Source organism: Mesoplodon mirus (assembly GCF_964341445.2).
Source record: "Mesoplodon mirus genome assembly, chromosome: 10".
NCBI classification, from domain to species: Eukaryota; Metazoa; Chordata; class Mammalia; order Artiodactyla; family Ziphiidae; genus Mesoplodon; species Mesoplodon mirus.
In genome coordinates this window covers 51,569,321-51,588,323 of record NC_138986.1, presented here as the reverse complement: position 1 = coordinate 51,588,323, position 19,003 = coordinate 51,569,321, and the positions used below count along the sequence as shown (strand labels likewise).

At 38.4% G+C, this 19,003-nt stretch overlaps 1 protein-coding gene across 2 annotated transcripts in view; it reads left to right on the top strand.

Annotated features, from left to right (window-relative positions):
- SOBP (sine oculis binding protein homolog) overlaps positions 1–19,003 on the top strand; it is a 153,485-nt gene that overhangs the window by 8,179 nt on the left and 126,303 nt on the right. For both annotated transcript variants that reach the window (XM_082633479.1, XM_082633478.1), the window contains exons 2-3: positions 6,010–6,148; positions 7,938–8,123. In XM_082633479.1, the coding sequence (XP_082489605.1) occupies positions 6,010–6,148; positions 7,938–8,123 (325 nt within the window). The remainder of the gene's footprint in view (positions 1–6,009; positions 6,149–7,937; positions 8,124–19,003) is intronic.

The window sequence follows — 19,003 nt, the reverse complement described above, 5'->3', positions numbered from 1 at the left end:
CTGGTCAGGGAGCTAGGATCCCATATGCCTCGAAGCCAAAAAACCAAAACATAAAACGGAAGCAATATTGTAACAATTTCAATAGAGACTTTAAAAATGGTCCACATCAAAAAAAAAAAAAAGTCTGAGAGTGCTCATTAACGTTGGATATTATAATTTTTTAAGCTTTCCCATATTCATTTTTAGAATCAGCTGTCCTGAATTTTTTTGATAATTTTTCTGTATTTACATATTTTTAAAAATATTTATGGATGTATCCAAATGTGTTAGCACATTTATTGATTAGATTCTAAGTGCTAGGCATTGTGCTAGATGGGACATAAAATGAAATAAAGGGTTTCTGCCCTCAAGTAACTTATAGTGTGTTTCATTGGGATAGATGACATATTTTACTAGTACTGTGGAGGGATGTAGGACTTGGAGTGGAAATGGGAATTATGTTTGTGGGAAGAGGGAGGATGTTGCTTTCCCTTCATCTGAATGAATGATTGGGAGCTCTCTGAAAACTTTCTGCTTTCTTGGGTAGGATACCAAGTTGAAAACACATCTGACATTCAGTTATGCAAGGCCTGAGATAAGAGAAATCGGTGGTACCTACCCTATATTTTAAACTTTGTTTGGTGTTTTCAGAATAAAATCATTAGTCCTTTTTGAAGACCTTGAAGTACTTGCAGTTCAGAATATTTTGAGGCTTTATAATTACTGTGATTTTCAAAATGACTTGAAGTCAAGTCATTATTATTTACCTGGTAAAATGTTCAATTAAAAACCATTTAGAGTGAACTTTGACATGCATACAGTATTTCTAGTTGAATAAGGAGAGTGTCTAATGAATGTCCTGGGAATTAAATTCCAACAAAAATAAACTTTGCTAAGAACTCAGAGGAGTGGGGAAATAGTTAAGTTTCCTGTCTTTCCACTATCTTTCTGTGACCTTTTTTTTTTTTTTTTTTTTCTTTTTGCGGTATGCGGGCCTCTCACTGTTGTGGCCTCCCCCGTTGCGGAGCACAGGCTCCGGATGCGCAGGCTCAGCGGCCATGGCTCACGGGCCCAGCCGCTCCGCGGCATATGGGATCCTCCCAGACCGGGGCACGAACCCGTATCCCCTGCATCGGCAGGCGGACTCTCAACCACTTGCGCCACCAGGGAGGCCCTCTGTGACCTTTTTAAAAAATAAATTCTAGGAAAAGATCATGCTTTCAGATTAAAGTTTAGGCTTTTCTTCTTTCTTTAGGAACCCTGGAGGTGAGAGAGGGGAATTGGAAAGGGAGAGGAAGGGGTATGGAGGTATTGTATTAAAAGTGCAAAGCCATTAGAGTCAGATGTGATGGCAAAAAATTGTCAGATGAGAAGATTAAATTTTGATTATGAATTTTAAGAACCCCTATCCCAACAATAAAGACAATTAAGGAGAGTAGAGATCAATGATCAAGTCGCAACACAAGCAAAGTTTTAGCATAGGTAGATATGTCCTGGTTGGAAAGCTCTTTGTATGTGACATTGACATCAGTGATATGATTTCTTTGCAGTACTGTTGTTGGTCCAAGGAGGTAGCTCCTTTGGAGTTGCTGACACATTGGACTGTACAGAATTTATAATAGAAAGAGTCCTGGTATAAGAATCCGAAGATCTGTATTTTTATTCTGACTTTACTAGGTGATCTCTCATGCCTGTCATTTACCTTCTGTATGCTCCAATTTTCTGTCGTAAAATGAGGATGTCACAGAGGTTCACCAAAAGTTTACTGTGGAAATCAAATACCTAACTCACAGGGTAATTGAAAGGAACAAGAGAGTTAAAGGATGTGGAAACACTGTAAAGTGCTATAAGAGTGTTAGACATTATCATTGTAATTATAGTGACCTATTTTCCAAACCCAAATTGGACCACATGGTATGAGAGAGGATTTTTGTGCCACTTCCAAGGGTGAGAGGCAGTCTGCAAAATGTGTTTTGGATGCCAGAATATTGAAATTCTGGCACATTTTGATGGTTTATGGGAACAATGATAAAATATTTGAGATAGTGGCTGTTCAGTAAAATTTATGCTGTGTGATCACTGTAATTATGATACTTCTTTGCAAAAGGCAATTTATTTCTTGTATAAGTAGAAATTCTTTGATTTCACAGGATCTTAGAGCTAGAAGGGCCTTTAAGAGATTCTACTTGAGTTTCCTGCTCTAAGTCTCCAGGAGAAATTCTGGGTGAAGATTTTGGGGGAAGCAAATTTTACAACTTCTCTTAGTACAGTGGCTTGTCCTATTATCGAACAACCTTACCTCAAAAGTCTCTCTGCACTTTAACTCTTATCACCTTAATTTTCTGGTAGAAAAACTTGAAAACCCGTATGGACCATAAACATTAAATTCACTTCTCCTAGAATATATTATGTTTCTTGGATGGTAACTGCAAAAATCCATTTCATTTCCTTTGGTTTAGCACCATAGCGAGCCCATATGATGTCTAGCATCAAGTTCTAACTAGAAATTAAAAATTATTTATTCCTTGAGGTTCTTTGATTTCTTAATGCAATAGTATATAAGACAGAGGTGATACCTATTCTTGTAGTTTGGTGTTTCTTTTTCTTTTATTCTTGTTCGACTTTTTATGAAAAGTTTGGGAGTTATGGCTCAAGGCTTTATAAACCTTTTGTTTTCTGCTTTTCCAGTCATATATCAAAATATTAATATGTAAAAAATATTAATATGTTTCTTTTTACTTTCAATGATAAGAAAGGGAATGTTTTAGAGTTTATTTTCACTGACATTTATAGTAACTCGAAAATCATGGAATAGATCAATTCCATATTGATCATATTGATTGTTCCATGAAGCCTCTGAGTTTTCAGGACAAACCGTAAACTAAGTGATGCACTTAAGATGCCCAAATAATATGAATTTTGTGTTAGTAATCCAGTTGAGGTTTCAGTATTTACGTGAATGTCTGAAACTTCTGGATCCCATCCCTGGGATTGGTTCTGAAAGGCTGAACGGATTTGCAGCTGGACTAAAACAAACAAATCTATATCCTTGGCTGGGAGGTTGCTCTGTGAATTATGCATCTGTAGCTTTTGTGTCGCTTCAGAGGTTAGACAGAACCAGAGAAAGAGGTGCCCAAGATACAAATGGTCTAGAAAATTAGATATGGTGGCCAGGAGTTACTATGCAAGAGATTTTCTGTTTTTTGGGCACATTTCTCTTAGAGATTGAGGCAAACAGCATATAAACCAGTAGGATGGCTTGAACTTGGCTTTTAGCACTGTCGGGCATTGTTTTTTTGATGCAAGGTGTAATCCTTATCCTTGGAGATTTCTGCTGCCAGACCCCTGATGGAGGACCTTGGTTTGTGTTCTTAGGGACTGTCATTCTCCAGTCCAGGCACTCAGCTAAGTGAAAGAAATTGGGTGTTAGGGGAGACTGACACCTCATTAAAGCAATCTCTTTTGATTGAGTAGTGCAGCATTTAGCAGAATCCTCCTCAGTGGTATTCCAGAAGTTGCTGAGCTTATTATACATATCGATCATATCATCTTTGTGCATTCATGAAAAGAATTTCTATTTAATGTGGACATGACCAGCCATCAGATAGAATAAATACCTCACTAAAGCTTGATATGGCTGACTGTTGGCCTTGTGGATGGTAACACTGAATCAATCTGGCTAGATTTTTAAAAATTGCTTGTGCATTATACCATCACAGATTGACCCATTTGGAGCTCTGAGCTCAAGTGGGTACTAAAGCAAAAAAAAAAAAAAAAAAAAAATCTAGCAGCCTGTGGGTGGTTTGAAATGCCAGGTGTGTTTTTATGGAGTAGTGTAATATCCTTACTTTTTTTTAATATTTCTTTTTACTTATTTATTATTTATTTAATTTATTTATTTTGGCTGCACCGAGTCTTAGTTGCAGCATGCGGGATCTTCCTTGTGGCATGTGGAATCTTTTAGTTGCGGCATGTGGACTTTTAGTTGCAGTACGCAGGCAGAATCTAGTTCCCTGGCCAGGGATCGAAACCAGCCCCCCTGCATTGGGAGCGCAGAGTCTTACCCACTGGACCACCAGGGAAGTCCCTCCTTTCTTTTTTTATGCAACCCCTGCTGAAATCTAAAGTGAAGTTCAAGAGAACATGGAACTTACATGTTGAGGCTGTGCACATGCTGGTTTAGCCTGGGTGCTTGTTTCAGGTATAAATTATACATCCCAGTGTAATTCAGAAATGACAACTTCTAGGGAGAATGAGAAAAGATTCTTTGAGCCACAGAGAAGGTTAGAATATATAGTTTTTCTAGCTCAGTCTAGGAGGCTCAGCCTGCCTTGCCTGATAAAGATGCCTTAAAAAAATTCATTCAACAAACATTTATTATCTTACTCTGTAGTATAGGATCCTTCTTTTTATTAAAAATTTTCCAGCTTTATTGAGAAGAGATATAATTGACACAAAACATTGTGCAAGTTTAAGGTGTACAATGTATTGATTTGATACATTTATATATTGTAAAATGACTACTGCCGTAGCATTAGCTACCACCTCTATCCTGTCATATAGTTACCATTTCTTTTTTGCAGTGAAAAGATGTAGGATCAACTATCTCAGCAACATTCAAGTACATGATAGTGTTGTTAGCTATAATCACCATACTGTACACCATGCTATACTATACCCTTTGACCAATCTCCTCATTTCCGCTGCCCCCAGCCCCAGGTAACCACTTCTCTACTCTCTCTTTCTCAGATAGAGATGCTTTAAGGCACACACAAGCATTAAGATATAGCAGCTGTTAAGTTCATTAAAAATAGTCACCTGGTAGTATAAGCTTTAAATCTGTCCAACTATTATTTACCCATTATTTCCACAGCTTGATATCTATAATAATAACAATAATAATGCCTTATATTTTGTAGAGTTGTCCCTCCAAATCTACAAGGGATTGGTTCCAGGACACCCCACACCCACACCACAATCCCTAAATCCGCAGTGCTTAAGTCCCTTATATAAAATGGTGTAGTATTTTCATATAACCTACACACATCCTACTGTATACTTTAAATCATCTCTAGATTACTTATAATGCTTAATATAGTGTAAATGCCAGGTAAATAGTTGTAAATACAATACGAGTGCTATGTAAATAGTTGCCTGCATGACAAAGTCAAGTTTTGCTTTTTCGAGCTTTCTGGAATTTTTTTTCCAAATATTTTCCACCTGCGGTTGCTTGAATCTGCAGATGCAGAGCCTGCAGATATGGAGGGCTGATTGTATACTGATTTATAGTTCATAAAGTGTTTTCATACATTATCCAAAATCTGAGCTGGCCAGTAACCTTAAAGTTATTTGGTACTTTTATGTTACTTGTCAGAAGACAATCACAGTGACCTTTGATTTCATGGGGAAAGAATCTGTCACTAGTGGAATTCGTAAAGGAAATTATGCTTCAATGTTTAAAGAATACTGTTACAAAAGGGAAAATTAAAAAGGGAAACCCTTGTAGACTATTCAGCTTTCTGGATGGTAGTGGTTGACAGTTGAGAAATTATTTCTCTGCTGAGATTTTGCTTTATCTGAGATAAGAGTCATGTTAAGAAAAAACACCTAAATTAGAAAGCAATTCTAGTTTAAATTAAGCCACAAAATGGTCGATTGTTTTCAGTTTCAAAATTTCTTCTTAGCTGTTTTTGTGCTTTTACCTTTCAATATTTTTGTATTAGTGTAAGATATAGAATTTGCAGAAGGATATGCCAAAATATGACTTCTTATTCTTAAGCAAAACTGACAAATACCCTTTCTCTTGTTATCTTTAAATTGCAAATGTCTGAAGGCCTGTCATAATTGGATGTGTCATCCTGAGATTTAAACGCATGACAGGTTTTGAACGTGGTTTGAAAAATGAACGTGACTCTAAGGGAGGTAGGGAGGGGCTGGCAGAAAATGGGTGGTGGAAACAGAATTCGATTTATGTGTTCTTTTCAAATAGTTATTGATTATATACATAAGTAGCCTATGCTTCTCTTTCAGAACTTTGCAGAAAACACCATGAATGAACTTCTTGGCTGGTATGGCTATGATAAGGTTGAATTGAAAGATGGTGAAGATATTGAATTCAGAAACTATCCTACGGATGGAGAGAGCCGGCAGCACATTTCTGTTCTCAAAGGTAATGACATTCAATGTCCTTTCGTTCATGCAAACAAGGATTAACTATCTCAACCTGCCGGAATTGAGTTGCTCTGGGACTCGTTTTGTTCATGATGCCAATGGTTGATTTAAATGGACATCCGCATAAGCAGAATTCTGCAGAATATAAGAGCACAACAGAAAACAAAAATAGACACAGCTTAATCTCCATCCAGCAATGGGAGAGTTAGCTAGACAAGGGCTAGCTAAGCGCTGTGGTCCTGCCCACAAATTGATAGAAAGGGACAGTGTTTGCTAATTTCTAGTTTCCTGAGCCCTTCGATATATCAATTGTTAAGGACTGGTGCTTTCTGTTAAGTGAAATGTTAGGTTTAGATTTTCAGACTGTAAGAGACAATCATGGTTAGTTTGATAATTTCTCCTCCCCCCTTTTTGGGTGGGAATTCTAAAGGAAAGCCCTATTTCTGTTTTCTGTTTGAAGTTTTCACCCTTGCCTCATCCACACAGCCTTGGATAGGGTAAGAAGAAGAGTAAGAGAGTAGTAGATGGTTGGGTCCTATATAATTCCATAAGAATGATCATCAAAGCCCAGCCAAAGTGTAGAAATTAGAAGGTTGGTGGAGCTGAAATAACACTGAATCTGCCGGTGGGTAGCAGTGCCTGATATTTCATGAAGCCTAGAACCATTGGTGGGTGTTGATCTGCATACTGAATTTATGAACCTAAATTTGGATTGAGGGTTTGTTTGTCAAAGAAAAGGAGTATGTGAAGAAGCAATCCATTCGGGGAACTTTAATAAAATATGACTAAAACTAATTGTGTGATATAATTGGCAATCTGATCAGTATTTTCATTGCATTCAATATCTGTTGGCATAAACTACCTGTTCATGCATTTTATTTCCAGTCTTTAAGATAGTGCTTTTCCTTCTTATATGCCAAGCAATGAAATGTAAATGAGCTGTCCTCCAGGCATGTGGAATTGAACGTATGTGACAGATTTTATGTTAAGCTTGGTATGAAATTGTACACATCACGTTACAGAGATAGTATCATCAATTTCACCGTAAACGAAAAATGCAAGTCATGAGTTTATATTCTGTACACTAACAGCTCGTTTAACACTTGGTCTAGGTAATAATCTTTGCCTCTGGGGAACATGGAGAGAGTGCCAGGATACGTTATTGGAGGGCACAAGTTGTTTTCTGTGGTTGAGTGTTGTAGATGTTGTTGTGTTTAATGATTCACATGCAAGGATAAAATTCACGAGGTTCATATCATTATAAGTTTTCTTTATAATCATTTTTGTTAATTTTTAATGGGTACTAATGGGTTAATTTAATGGGTCTACCCTGTGAAACAACAGTTTTTTCCTAATCATCAGCTTCTTTCTCATTGGTTCTTTTGATTATATTATCACTCAGGTTTACAATACAGTGGGACCTGGTTACAGTGCTACGGGGGCACTTTTTAAGCTTCTCCCCTGGTAGACAGAGAGCGATGTCTGCTGTATATCCCTTTGTACGTGGAAAGGGTTAATTGCCTCTCAATTTTCTATGGGCTTTTACAGTGCTAAAATTCATCACCACAGTACAGTTGAGATGTTAGCTATCGTAGTGGAGCAAATTATAAAGGAGCCCTTTGGAAATTTATGGTAACACGACTGAAAAGGTCCAGCATGGTCTGTGGAGCTCTGGTAAAGTGTTTAAAGATTTGCAAGAAAAAATTTTTATTCCATAGCCATTTTACTTGAGAAAATGTGGTTGTAAGCCCTTTCATCATATTGAATGTGATTTTCTTCTTTTACAGAAAATTCTTTGCCAAAACCAAAATTACCTGAGGACAGTGTTATTTCACCATACAATATAAGCACAGGCTATTCAGGGCTTGCCACAGGAAATGGACTCAGTGACTCACCTGCAGGGTCAAAGGATCATGGCAATGTGCCCATTATTGTACCTTTAATTCCGCCACCTTTCATAAAGCCACCGGCAGGTGAGTCAATACTGGGGTTTCCAGTGATAATGATTGATAGAAAATTGTTTTAACCATCCTATGGTAATTATTAAATGCTTAAGTTAATTTTGGAAAAGACTGTTTTAGGGACTTTGCAGCTAAGAAATGTTAGTGCATGTATTATTTAAAGTAGTATTGTTTTATTAAGCCAATCTACTACTGCTTAGGCTGTCAACTTTCAACTGACAATAAATTTTTCCTACCCTTGGCTACAAAAAAAGTTATTTTCCTTCTCTGAAATCATCTGTTTAAAATAAAAAAGGATGAACTAATTTAAAAAATAAGATATATACTGCCTGGTTAGCAAGAAAAAAAGGAACCATGGTTGAGCTGGGTGGTGGTGCAGTGAGGATCATGTCCCCTCTGGGGGTTTTGCGAAGGAAGGGGCACTTTGTAAAGTGTGTGTGGCAGGCTTGTTCCCCAGCGTGCCTTCTTATAAATCCACTTAAGAAACAACCTAGGTTACCCATCTCATACAGAGTTCTTCCTAATTTGTGCAAAGCTCTTTGAGAGCTTAAAAAAAATGGAGATCTGAATTTCATTTGCATGAAAATGTAATCAGTTCTTTTATATTTCCAGAAAATTAGATGGCGGTGTATTAAGCTAGATGGCAATGGGCTGAGCATGGTGTTGTTTTATTAAGCCAGTCTTAAAATCTTATTGCAAGCTAGGTTACAGTTATGCTCCACACAGAGAAAGAAGTTCAGTAATATTGTATCTGGCTTGCTGTAAAATGTCAGAATTATGCTAGAACGCTTAATTGATACACTGGTTATTTTTCTGTATGTTGAATTGAACAATGATAAATACTGAGTTTTAATAGCAGTACTTATGATAACTCACTAAAGTTAATGCTTGTATTTTTTTTAAGGAAGATAAGTGTTTGGTTATGTTTCCATAAATAGTGAAGATATTTGTAGATATAAATTCCTCGGCTTATAGATATATTTGTACCATCTTCTAAATATTACTAACATTTTTCTTCATGGTATGGGCACATTCTTTTGCTTGGCCTATGACATTTTAGCAGCAAAAGTGTCCTTTCATACTGAGGTCCTCAGATATGTCATTAAAATCCATTTACCTGTCAAAATCACTTGTAATCGTGTTTGTCTACTAAATACTAACATAAGTTGTGTATCATATAAAGTTTGTCTCTCTAATGCCACTATTCTCCTTTGGTTCATTGTTTTATGGTGCAGAGGGACCCAAATTTATCTCCTAAAGGTCAAACACATATTTTGCATAGGACAACTGGAGGGAAGGGTGACTACTTTTGTTAAATGTAGGGTTCATTGTTTGAAACTATGTCCAGTGGCTTAGGTGAGTGGTGATGATGATGAGGGTATCAAGAAAACAGTGTGACTAAGTGAAAAGAACACAGGCTTCACATTCAGACAGATTGTGTTCAAATCCAGGCTTTGTCACTTACCAGCTCTGTGAGTGTAGACAAGTTATATGATTTCCACATCTGTAAAATGGGGATCACAGTTTCACCTTATGGGATAGTTGTGGCCATGAGATGAGAAAATGTAGGTAAAGCACCAGCATAGTGCTTGCCACATGAAAACCATTCAGTAAACACCATGCCTCTTGTTCTTTTTTTTTTCAGTCCCTATTCTGCCCTAGAGTTATCATGCACATAATTTGTGCAAAAAAAAAGTGTGTATCCAAATGCAAATTCCCCTCTAAGATTTATTTGAGCAAAGCAAACAGCTCTAGAAATTAGCATAGCTGAGGCTAACATGAGTTTGGCATGCCAAAAAACCTGCCCTGGAGTTTCCTGCTGAGCCAGCCACGTGGAATTCAAGCACACAGCTCCTATTTAACTCTAATTCCACATCAGATCAGGAAATAAATATTCAAAGGATAGAGGCCAAAAATTGAGCCTTGGAAGTCTTAGATGTAGGAACTCTGAGGATTTAGAAGCCAGAGTAACTGAACACCAGTGGTTTTATGCTGTCTTCCATGGAACTCCAAGGCACTCATCTGTTGAAAACAGAATGTAGGGAAGGACATGTTTAATTTTCTGTATATGCTCTAAACCTTGACTCGATCCTACTCCAGGGTTCTATATGACACGAAAAAGATACACAAAGGTTCTCTGCTTTCAAGGAGCTTACTCTATTATTCCCTAAACAGAAACTTACAGGAGAGATGAATTTTGATTTAGTTATGTTATCTAGTGCAGGGGTCAGTCAACTTTTTCTGTAAAGGGCCGGATAGTATTTTAGGCTTTGGAGCTCTACCGTCTCTGTCACAACTACTGAACTCTGCGGTGGTAGCAGAAAAGCAGCCGTAGATAATACATAAACAAATGGGCATGGCTGTGTTCTAATAAATCTTTATTTACAAAAAAGGCAGCAGGCAGGGTTTGGCTTAGGGACAATAGCTTGCTGACCCTAGCACTAGGGTAAGATTGGCAAAAGTCTCATAATAACAGGAAGGTGAATAGAGTTTCTAAGAGTCAGGCTATGAGATTTGTCAAGGTGCTCTGTGTAATATCGTGAGGAAGGGACAGTGACAGGGCAGGAAAATAGTGAGGTTTTCAGGGTATGTGGTGAGCTCTGGCACATAATAGGCACTCCACCAGTGTTTGTTGAATAAATGAATGAATGACTGATATTCAAATTCCTATTGCACATGCAGAAGATAGTACAGGCTACTTTGTTGTTCACTGGGAAAGTGCTAGGATCTTGTTTGGATTAGTCTCAGTCTGTCTGACCATGACCATAGCCTCTGTGACAGTGATGTGAGTACTTATCCATAGATAAGTGTAAAGTCCACAAATTATCCAAAAACTCCCATCTAGTTAATCATTTCAATTTTTCCTTTTCCTAAAACTTTTACCAGAGTTGTTATTCAAGGTAATCAAGTTGAGGGACACTCTGTCAATGGTCTAGCCATATATAGGTTAATGGGGCATTTCTGAGGGAAACTAATAAATCATATGATGGCTAGGAACAAAAGGCCCCTTGGTAATCAACCCCTGAATAATTCAGAGTTTACTGTATCGTGCAAGTGTCTACTTCTCGGGATAGGGAAGAAGAGGATTGTATGTATGCTCTGGATTCCTGGAAAGAAAATAACCATTAGCCTTCAAATTATTCCTGTTATACTGTAAACCGGCTATGTGAAAATGCTAATAATACCTTATGTTTGTATTAAACCCTTTACAGTTATGAAACTCATTCAGATTTTATTATTTTATTTAATTTGATCTTTACAATAACCCTGGGAAATAGCATTTGAGATATTATTAAATAAAGAACTGAAGCTCAAATAGGTTAAATGGCTTTCTCAAGGTCAGGTGGCTTCTAAGTACTTGAGTCAAGACTAGCACTAAGGTCTTCTGACTCCTAATCCGGTATTCTTTTTAGTATAAAGTTGCCTTATCAGCGTATGTATACGAAACTTCCCTAGACTGTATCAGAATAGGAGTATTTATTAATCTGCTACTTCAGATTCCTTAGTGACAGGGGATACAACTTGTTCCTGCAAAAGGTTATTTTTTTCAAGTCCACATCTTTTGGGAGACTTGATGAGTTCTCTAACTCTAAGCATCTGTGGTTCTGTGAACCAGGATGAGCAGCAGTGGTGACCCCCCAGCTTGGTTTTAAAGTCTTGCCATCATGAAGCAAGTTGCTCCTGCTTCGAGGTACCAGAAGGCTCCATCTGGTCAGGCACTAGTTCCAGAGAGTGTTCCATGTGTTCAGGCAGGCTCACCACTGGATCCCATCCACATTTGGCAGCCAGTGGGCCCAATGGAATACTCGTGATCGGGAACACGGTGATACCACACTCGCTTGGATTTCCACTCTCCTTTTGCACAGCTGCAGACAGAACTGTGGGGGTAGCTTATTTCTGGGCCTGGGGGATTGCTTTTCTGTTCCTGCACCCTTTTTCTTCCGAGAAGGGGAAGTTCTTGCGCCTTGGTGATTACCACAAGCATTGACCCTGATTCTGCTGCACATGTTTGCATCCAATTGCATCCAATTTCCAAGGCTCAGCTGCCCTTCCCCCTTCAGAGACAGAATCTGGCCCTTGGTGTAGGGTTTGTGACATCACAGTCGTTACTATGGTAACAGACTTGTTATAAACACAGAATAATAGCCCTGCTTTTACTTTTTTCTTTTCCCTCAAATGAAGGGAATCACCATGATCTTTAAATAAGAATCACAGACTTTTCTGTAGTGGACAGAATAAGGTTTTGCCATATAGAGTCACCATTTTAAAAAAACGATAAGAATATAATGATTAGAATAATATTAGAAAATAATAGAAAGTATCAACCAATTCTCTTTTTATACAAACATTCCTTTATCCTTCTAGTTAGAATGAATATGAAAACCTCCTTCTTTGCTAATTTAAAAAACCACGGCGTGAGCATAGTCTGAAGTGGCAGAATATATATCAGCAAGAGTTTTGAAAGATAACTCAGGTTAATTACATTGTAACCTTGCTGTAATTCTTCTCATATTAGAGATTTTAATATGGGTTCAATCCTTTGGGACTTCATTCAGAGAGGGTTGTATCAGTAAAGGGCTTCCAGCATGGATTGGAAGAGCTGTACGACAGTGAGTCTCCATCAGAATACTTAGGCCTGCACTTCTCCCACGCAAGTTTGACTATTGAAGCAAAGCCATTCAAAATGAATTTTAAATCCTTTTTTTTTTTTTTTTTTTTTTTACAAAGACCATATATTGGTCTTTATTGCTTTACAAGTGTAATAGCACCCAGTTCCACTGAGCAGACATCAGCCCTCTGCAGTGGTTGGGCAAGCTTGGGTTCTGGTTAAAGTAACCAGCTGGGACTTGAACCAGGATTTTTTATCTCCTGCTCTTAGACTTGCTCCATGAACAACATTTTGCTCCCAAGACTTTAAAAAATCAGTAAAACAATTAGTGCAGTTTGTTTTTGTTCATAAGGTAAAGATGAAATGCAAAGACTTTGCTAGTGAAAGTTTCACTGAGCCCGGTTGCAGAAAACACTATGTATCTAGGAAACAATATTTTAGATCTGAGTCTTTTGTCAGGTTTTTCCAGAGGCTTATAACTTGCCTATCATAAGTCCAGAATCCCTCTAAATCTCTGAATACTTTAAAATAAAATGAAACGTGAAAAAAGGAGGGAATATACTTCTCTGGATGCATTTATATGGCAATTTTGAATAAAATGTCTCTTACCTCAAATGGTAAGTGACCTTATTCTTATTCCCCAGTATGTTCCCGTGTGTGAAGTGAAAGGCAGGGTCCATCCACACAGCTCACACAGGTTTATGTGGAGGGACATGAGATTAAGCTTCTAAGACCAGCTTGATTTCCTTTGTGCAGGAGCGTCTTGCCTTTCTTGGAAAACAATGACCATTTCCTGTCTTCCAGGATGGTTTGCTTTCAGTGAGCTTTCCAAATTTGTGTTCAGTCATAGTCATGGAAATGTGATATATTTTTTCAGGCAAATCTTGAAATTCTTAAGGGGTTATAAGAACTGGGCTCTAAGGAACCATTAGCTTAATTGAGAATATGGAAACATTCACGTGATCTGCTAAGCTCTATGTGTATAGCTGAGTAGCCCACAGTTAATAAGCATGTTACTTTTTGGCTCTTGTAATTCTTACATGGAGTTGTACTTGCAGGGAAGTGGGAATCAGAATGTGGTTTGCATTATGATCATTATTTATTTTATCTGTTATTCAATATTCTTGGAGCTTGCATATGAATGCTGTATTCCAAATAGCCATTGAGAAAACAGGATTTAATAAAAATTGCTTTGCCATTTATTTATTTGTCCAACTTTTAAAATATGATTATTAAATAAAATTACCTAGAGTTAATGGGATTTGGATGACTTACTATTTATGTAGTAGATACATTTCTCAATAAAAAGAAGAGGTTCACTGAACCCTCAGATTTGGAGATTTTTCCAAACCGCTTAGGACGAGGACAGGAGGAATTACAGTGAATGACAGGAAGAGGAGTAGTTAATAACAGTATTGATATAATCTCATCAAGCTAATATTTTTTGAGCACTTATTATGGGCCAGGCATTGTGTAATAGATTATCTCATCTAATTTTCAGAAAGACTCTGTGTGGATGCTATTATTAACCTTGTTTTACAAATGAGGAAACTGAGACCCAGAAAAGTTAAGCAACTTGCCTGAGGTCACACAGGTAATAAGTGGCCGAGGCACAATGTCTCCATAACCCGGATTCCTACCACTTGATTTTCCAAAACACTGTGTCAGTCTTTTAGTCAATAAGGTATTTACTGAATGTTCTTTACATTATACGAGATAATACAAATATATACAATATAAATACAAATTATATATATGTATATGATACAAATATATATATCATCCCGATCACCAAGAACTTACAGTGTACTTGATATATAATCAAAACATTATTCTTTTTTTTTTTTTTTTTTTTTGCGGTACGCGGGCCTCTCACTGTTGTGGCCTCTCCCGTTGCGGAGCACAGGCTCCGGACGCTCAGACTCAGCGGCCATGGCTCACGGGCCCAGCCGCTCCGCGGCATGTGGGATCCTCCCGGACCGGGGCACGAACCCATGTCCCCTGCATCGGCAGGCGGACTCTCAACCACTGCACCACCTGGGAGTCCCCAAAACATTATTCTATTTTGACTTTGGAAAGTATGAGATAATTTAACAGCATTTGGAAGGTGCATGGTGGGAGTAGAAGGGCAGTTGAAGTGGAGTAGCAGAAAGTCTATAGGCAGATACTCAGGAACTGTGATGTTTGTACAGTTGGGGAGAAATGGCATCTGAAACAGAATGTAAGCTAGAGATAGTCATTTGAAATTCAAAGTGATACAAAAGACACAAAATGAAGCCTTAAAATGTTAGCTGCTATGACATGGGTCCTGTTTTATCTTTCCTTATACAATCAAGGGGCCTTGAAAAGGTATAAGTCAAATTTCAGTATGTTCAGTCATTCGTAATGCCAAATGGAATGTGTAGTTTGAATGGTAGCATGATGTGGTGGAAAGACCACCAGAGTAAGAACCAGGAGACCTGGATTGTTAATGCCAGCTCAGCCATTTATTGGCTGTCTAATCTTGGATAAGCCACTTAGCCTTTCTGAGCCTCAGTTTCCTTGTCTGAAAAATGATGTAGTTAACTAAGGTAATCTGTAATTTCCCTACATTTATAACATCTTGGTTTTGTGACTTGTATAGTGAAATGCCTAGATGATTTAATATTTGAAAGGGTCTATTTTAATATGTCATAATATGTATTTGTTAATTGATTGAATATATATAAAGCCAATTACCTATGTGTGTAGTTACAGAAGCTGAAATTCTGATGGAAGATTTATGCTACTTAGGACAACTTTCAGTGATTGTTAATTTTTACTCTGAAAGAGTCACAGATGTAGAAAACAAACTTATGGTTACCAAGGGGAAAGAGGAGGGAGGGATAAGTTGGGAGACTGGGATTGACATATACATACTACTACATACAAAAAATATGTAACTAGTAAGAACCTACTGTATAGTAGAGGGAACTCTACTCAATACTCTGTAATGACCTATATGGGAAAATAATCTTAAAAAGGGTGGATATATGTATATGTATAACTGATTCACTTTGCTGTACAGCAGAAACTAACACAACATTGTAAATCAACTATACTCCAATTAAAATTAATTAAAAAAATAAAATTTAGAGAAAGTGCTAGAAAGGTGAAATATTAGTATATAAAAAGACTGTATCACCCGTATGTTATTAAACCTAATCATTTTTGATGTTATACATAAGTTGTGATCACTGGAAGTAATTCCCAGAATTTCTGCAAAAGAGAAGTCACATTATGTCGAATTTAATTTACCAAAACAGGCACAAGAATAAATAGAAAACCTGAGTAGTCCTACATTTCCTGAGTAGTAAGGAAATTAAATAATTAAATCATTTTACAAAGAACATTCTAGATCAAGAAGCCTAAAAATTAAGTTATAGGCATGAGGCATAAATATCTCTCACAGTGGTCTACTTGAGAGCTGCTTTTGATACCGTGTAAAGTGGAGAGAAATGAAGGGGCACTGGGTGAGTGACAAAAGTAGGATACACATTACTCTACACCAGTGGTTCTTATCAGGGGGTAAATTTGCTCCCCGCCCCCGGGGACATTGGGCAATATCTGGAGATATTTTTGGTTGTCACAGCTGGGAGAGGGGGTGGTACTGGTGTGTAGTGAGTAGAAGCCAGGGATGCTGCTAAACCTCCTACAATGCACAGGACAGTCCCACACAAGGAATTATCTGGCTGAAAATGTCCATAGTGCCATGGTTGAGAAACCAGGCTCTATAGTGATGACAACTCTGAGTATGGGACACCTCTTATGTGCCACCCCAGATCCTCTTGGCCCCATAGTGACTGCTATAGTACTTTGATAGCTTAGGCCTGTGCATTCTGAAAGGACCTTTCCTCATGCTTGTGGCATATGTCCCTAGCTTCTTGCTCTGGGACTTCCCTGATACGGCAGCATGATTTTCATGTAAATCTTTTTGGCTGCATGCCCACAAATGCAAACCAGAAATATAAGGGAATTAACACACTAGGTCAATGGGGCATAGATGTGATGAATAAATTCTTTCTCCTTTTTGTCCCCTGGGTAAAGAGTTATGAAATGTATGTCACATACTCCAAAGATTGTTCTTTATGATTGAATACCAGTTTTCCTTAATAGTGGCCAACTTAGTATCACATTGTTACATTGGCTCTTCATCCTCCCCAGGTTCATTCCCCTTATCGCCCCCCCCACCCTACTTCCTGGAATCACACGCCCAGTAAACCAGCTGCACGCAGATCTTTGTCTCAGATTCTGTTTTCTGGGAAACTTAGCATAAAATACCATGTGTGTGGAAGTCCACACTGAAAGATCAGAAATTAACGGAAAATAATATAAAAAGTTAGAATTTTATAAACATTCATGTTTGTCCCTTTAAAGTGAAGCATAAATATATAATAAAGGATTAAAAAGAGGGTACTAGATTTGTGGTGGTGCAAATATTGGAGAGCTTAGAAAGGTCCACTTCTAAAATTGTCCCATCAGCCAAAGAATTTTCTAAGCCTCTTGTGGTAAGGGCAAGGGACAATAGTGGTGGCCATACAGAAGGAGAAAAAAGGAAGGAAATTAAGTGAGGGGTTCAAGAAAAAAAAGAAAGGAAAAAGATTACCCCTTGGCTGCCCTCCTTTAAATGTATCTTGTTATTTTGAGAGATTTAGAGTCCTAGATTTTTAGTTAGAAGGGACCTAGGAGATCATCTAGCTAAATCTCCTCTTTTACAGATGAGGAAAATGAGGCTGGAGAGAGTAAATGACCTTCTCAAGGTCACTGAGTTGCTTTCATGGCAGAAGTAGGGACACCATCTAAACATGGATTCTAAATCACACACCTCTGTGATCCATGAGGCAGCCTAGAACTTTTCTTGGCATTCTATAAACTCTTTTTGGGGGTATGACCTAGCTAGGATTTTAGAACACTCTGCCCCAGATCACCAAAGAGCTAAGATGCTAATAGGAAATAATAGGAAATGTCAGCTGTACTTCCCTTTGCTTGTAGAGGGTGGATGTGTTTCTGGAATTAACTTAGACTTGACTGAACTGTTTGCAATTAATTATTTGAAGGTATAAACAAAGTTTGGTTAAGAGAAGGGAGTGATGGTGAAGTTGGTAACTCATGTTATTCTAGGGACATTCCCAATGCTGACTTCTCGAAGTTCTTGTTAAATTGAGAAGACTTAGTTCATGGACTTGGCCAAGAAGAGTGGAAATAACGATTGCATTCTGTTCTGGGGCTTTTCACTGGTGTTTCCCTCTAAGGCAACTTTGTTCTGAGTGATTAGATGGTGCCCTTGGCTTCCTCCCCCACCCCCTGCTCCCGCCCTGGACATCCAACCACCCAAGGTACATGTAGTAAGGATTCTGCTTTTTCTTCTCCTTATGCTGAGGCCCAAAGTCAGACATTTCATTCTAGTGAATAAGATAGATATGGTCCCTGTCTTAACTAGCTCACAGTCTGGTGGAAAAGACAGACGTTAAAAAGAAATCTCAATCAAGTGTGTTGATGATCAAGTCCAGGGTGCTTTGGGATCTGACCAGGTTCAGGGTCAGGAAAGGCTTCCATAGGAGGAGGTTTAAGATATGGAGGAGCAATAGGACTGAATTGGTCAAGGATTTTGAGGCTGTGGTCGAGAGAGGAAGCAGCACATGGAAAGACTCAGAGGAGAGAGCCTCAAGGAAAGCAAAAGAAGCCACAGGCCCGAGAGTAGACAAGCTGTGAGACTGGTCTCGTCCTGGGAGCCATGGAGAGGCCATGCTGAGGAGTTCCAACTTCTGGAGGGCAGTGGATGCCACTGGAGGGTTTTGGGCAGGTGAGAGCAGTGATCAGACTTGTGCTTCACAAGAATTCCTCACCTCCAGAGTGGAGGGAATGAGCTAGATGGGAGTGAAATGGGAGGCCACCTGTAGTACGGGTGAGAGGTGTTGGTGGCTTCACTGGAACGGACAGCAGTAAACTCCATGAGGACGGGTCTTGTATAGCCTAGAGTAATGCCTGGTACGCAATTAGACTGGGTAAATAGTAATTGAATGAATGAATGCAATATTATAAAAATATTTAGGAGGACCTGGTGATTAATCAGAATGTGGGAGGTGAAAGGGGCAGGAAAGATACCAGATTTCTGCTAGCGGGTAACTGCATGACTGCATGGGCCAGGAACTGAGATGGGAAACACAGTGAAGGGACAGGTTAGGGGAAAGGTGTGTATGTAGCTTTGGACATGACAGGTTAAGATGCTGGGAGGCAGTTGGAAATAAACTGAGAAGTAACTGTG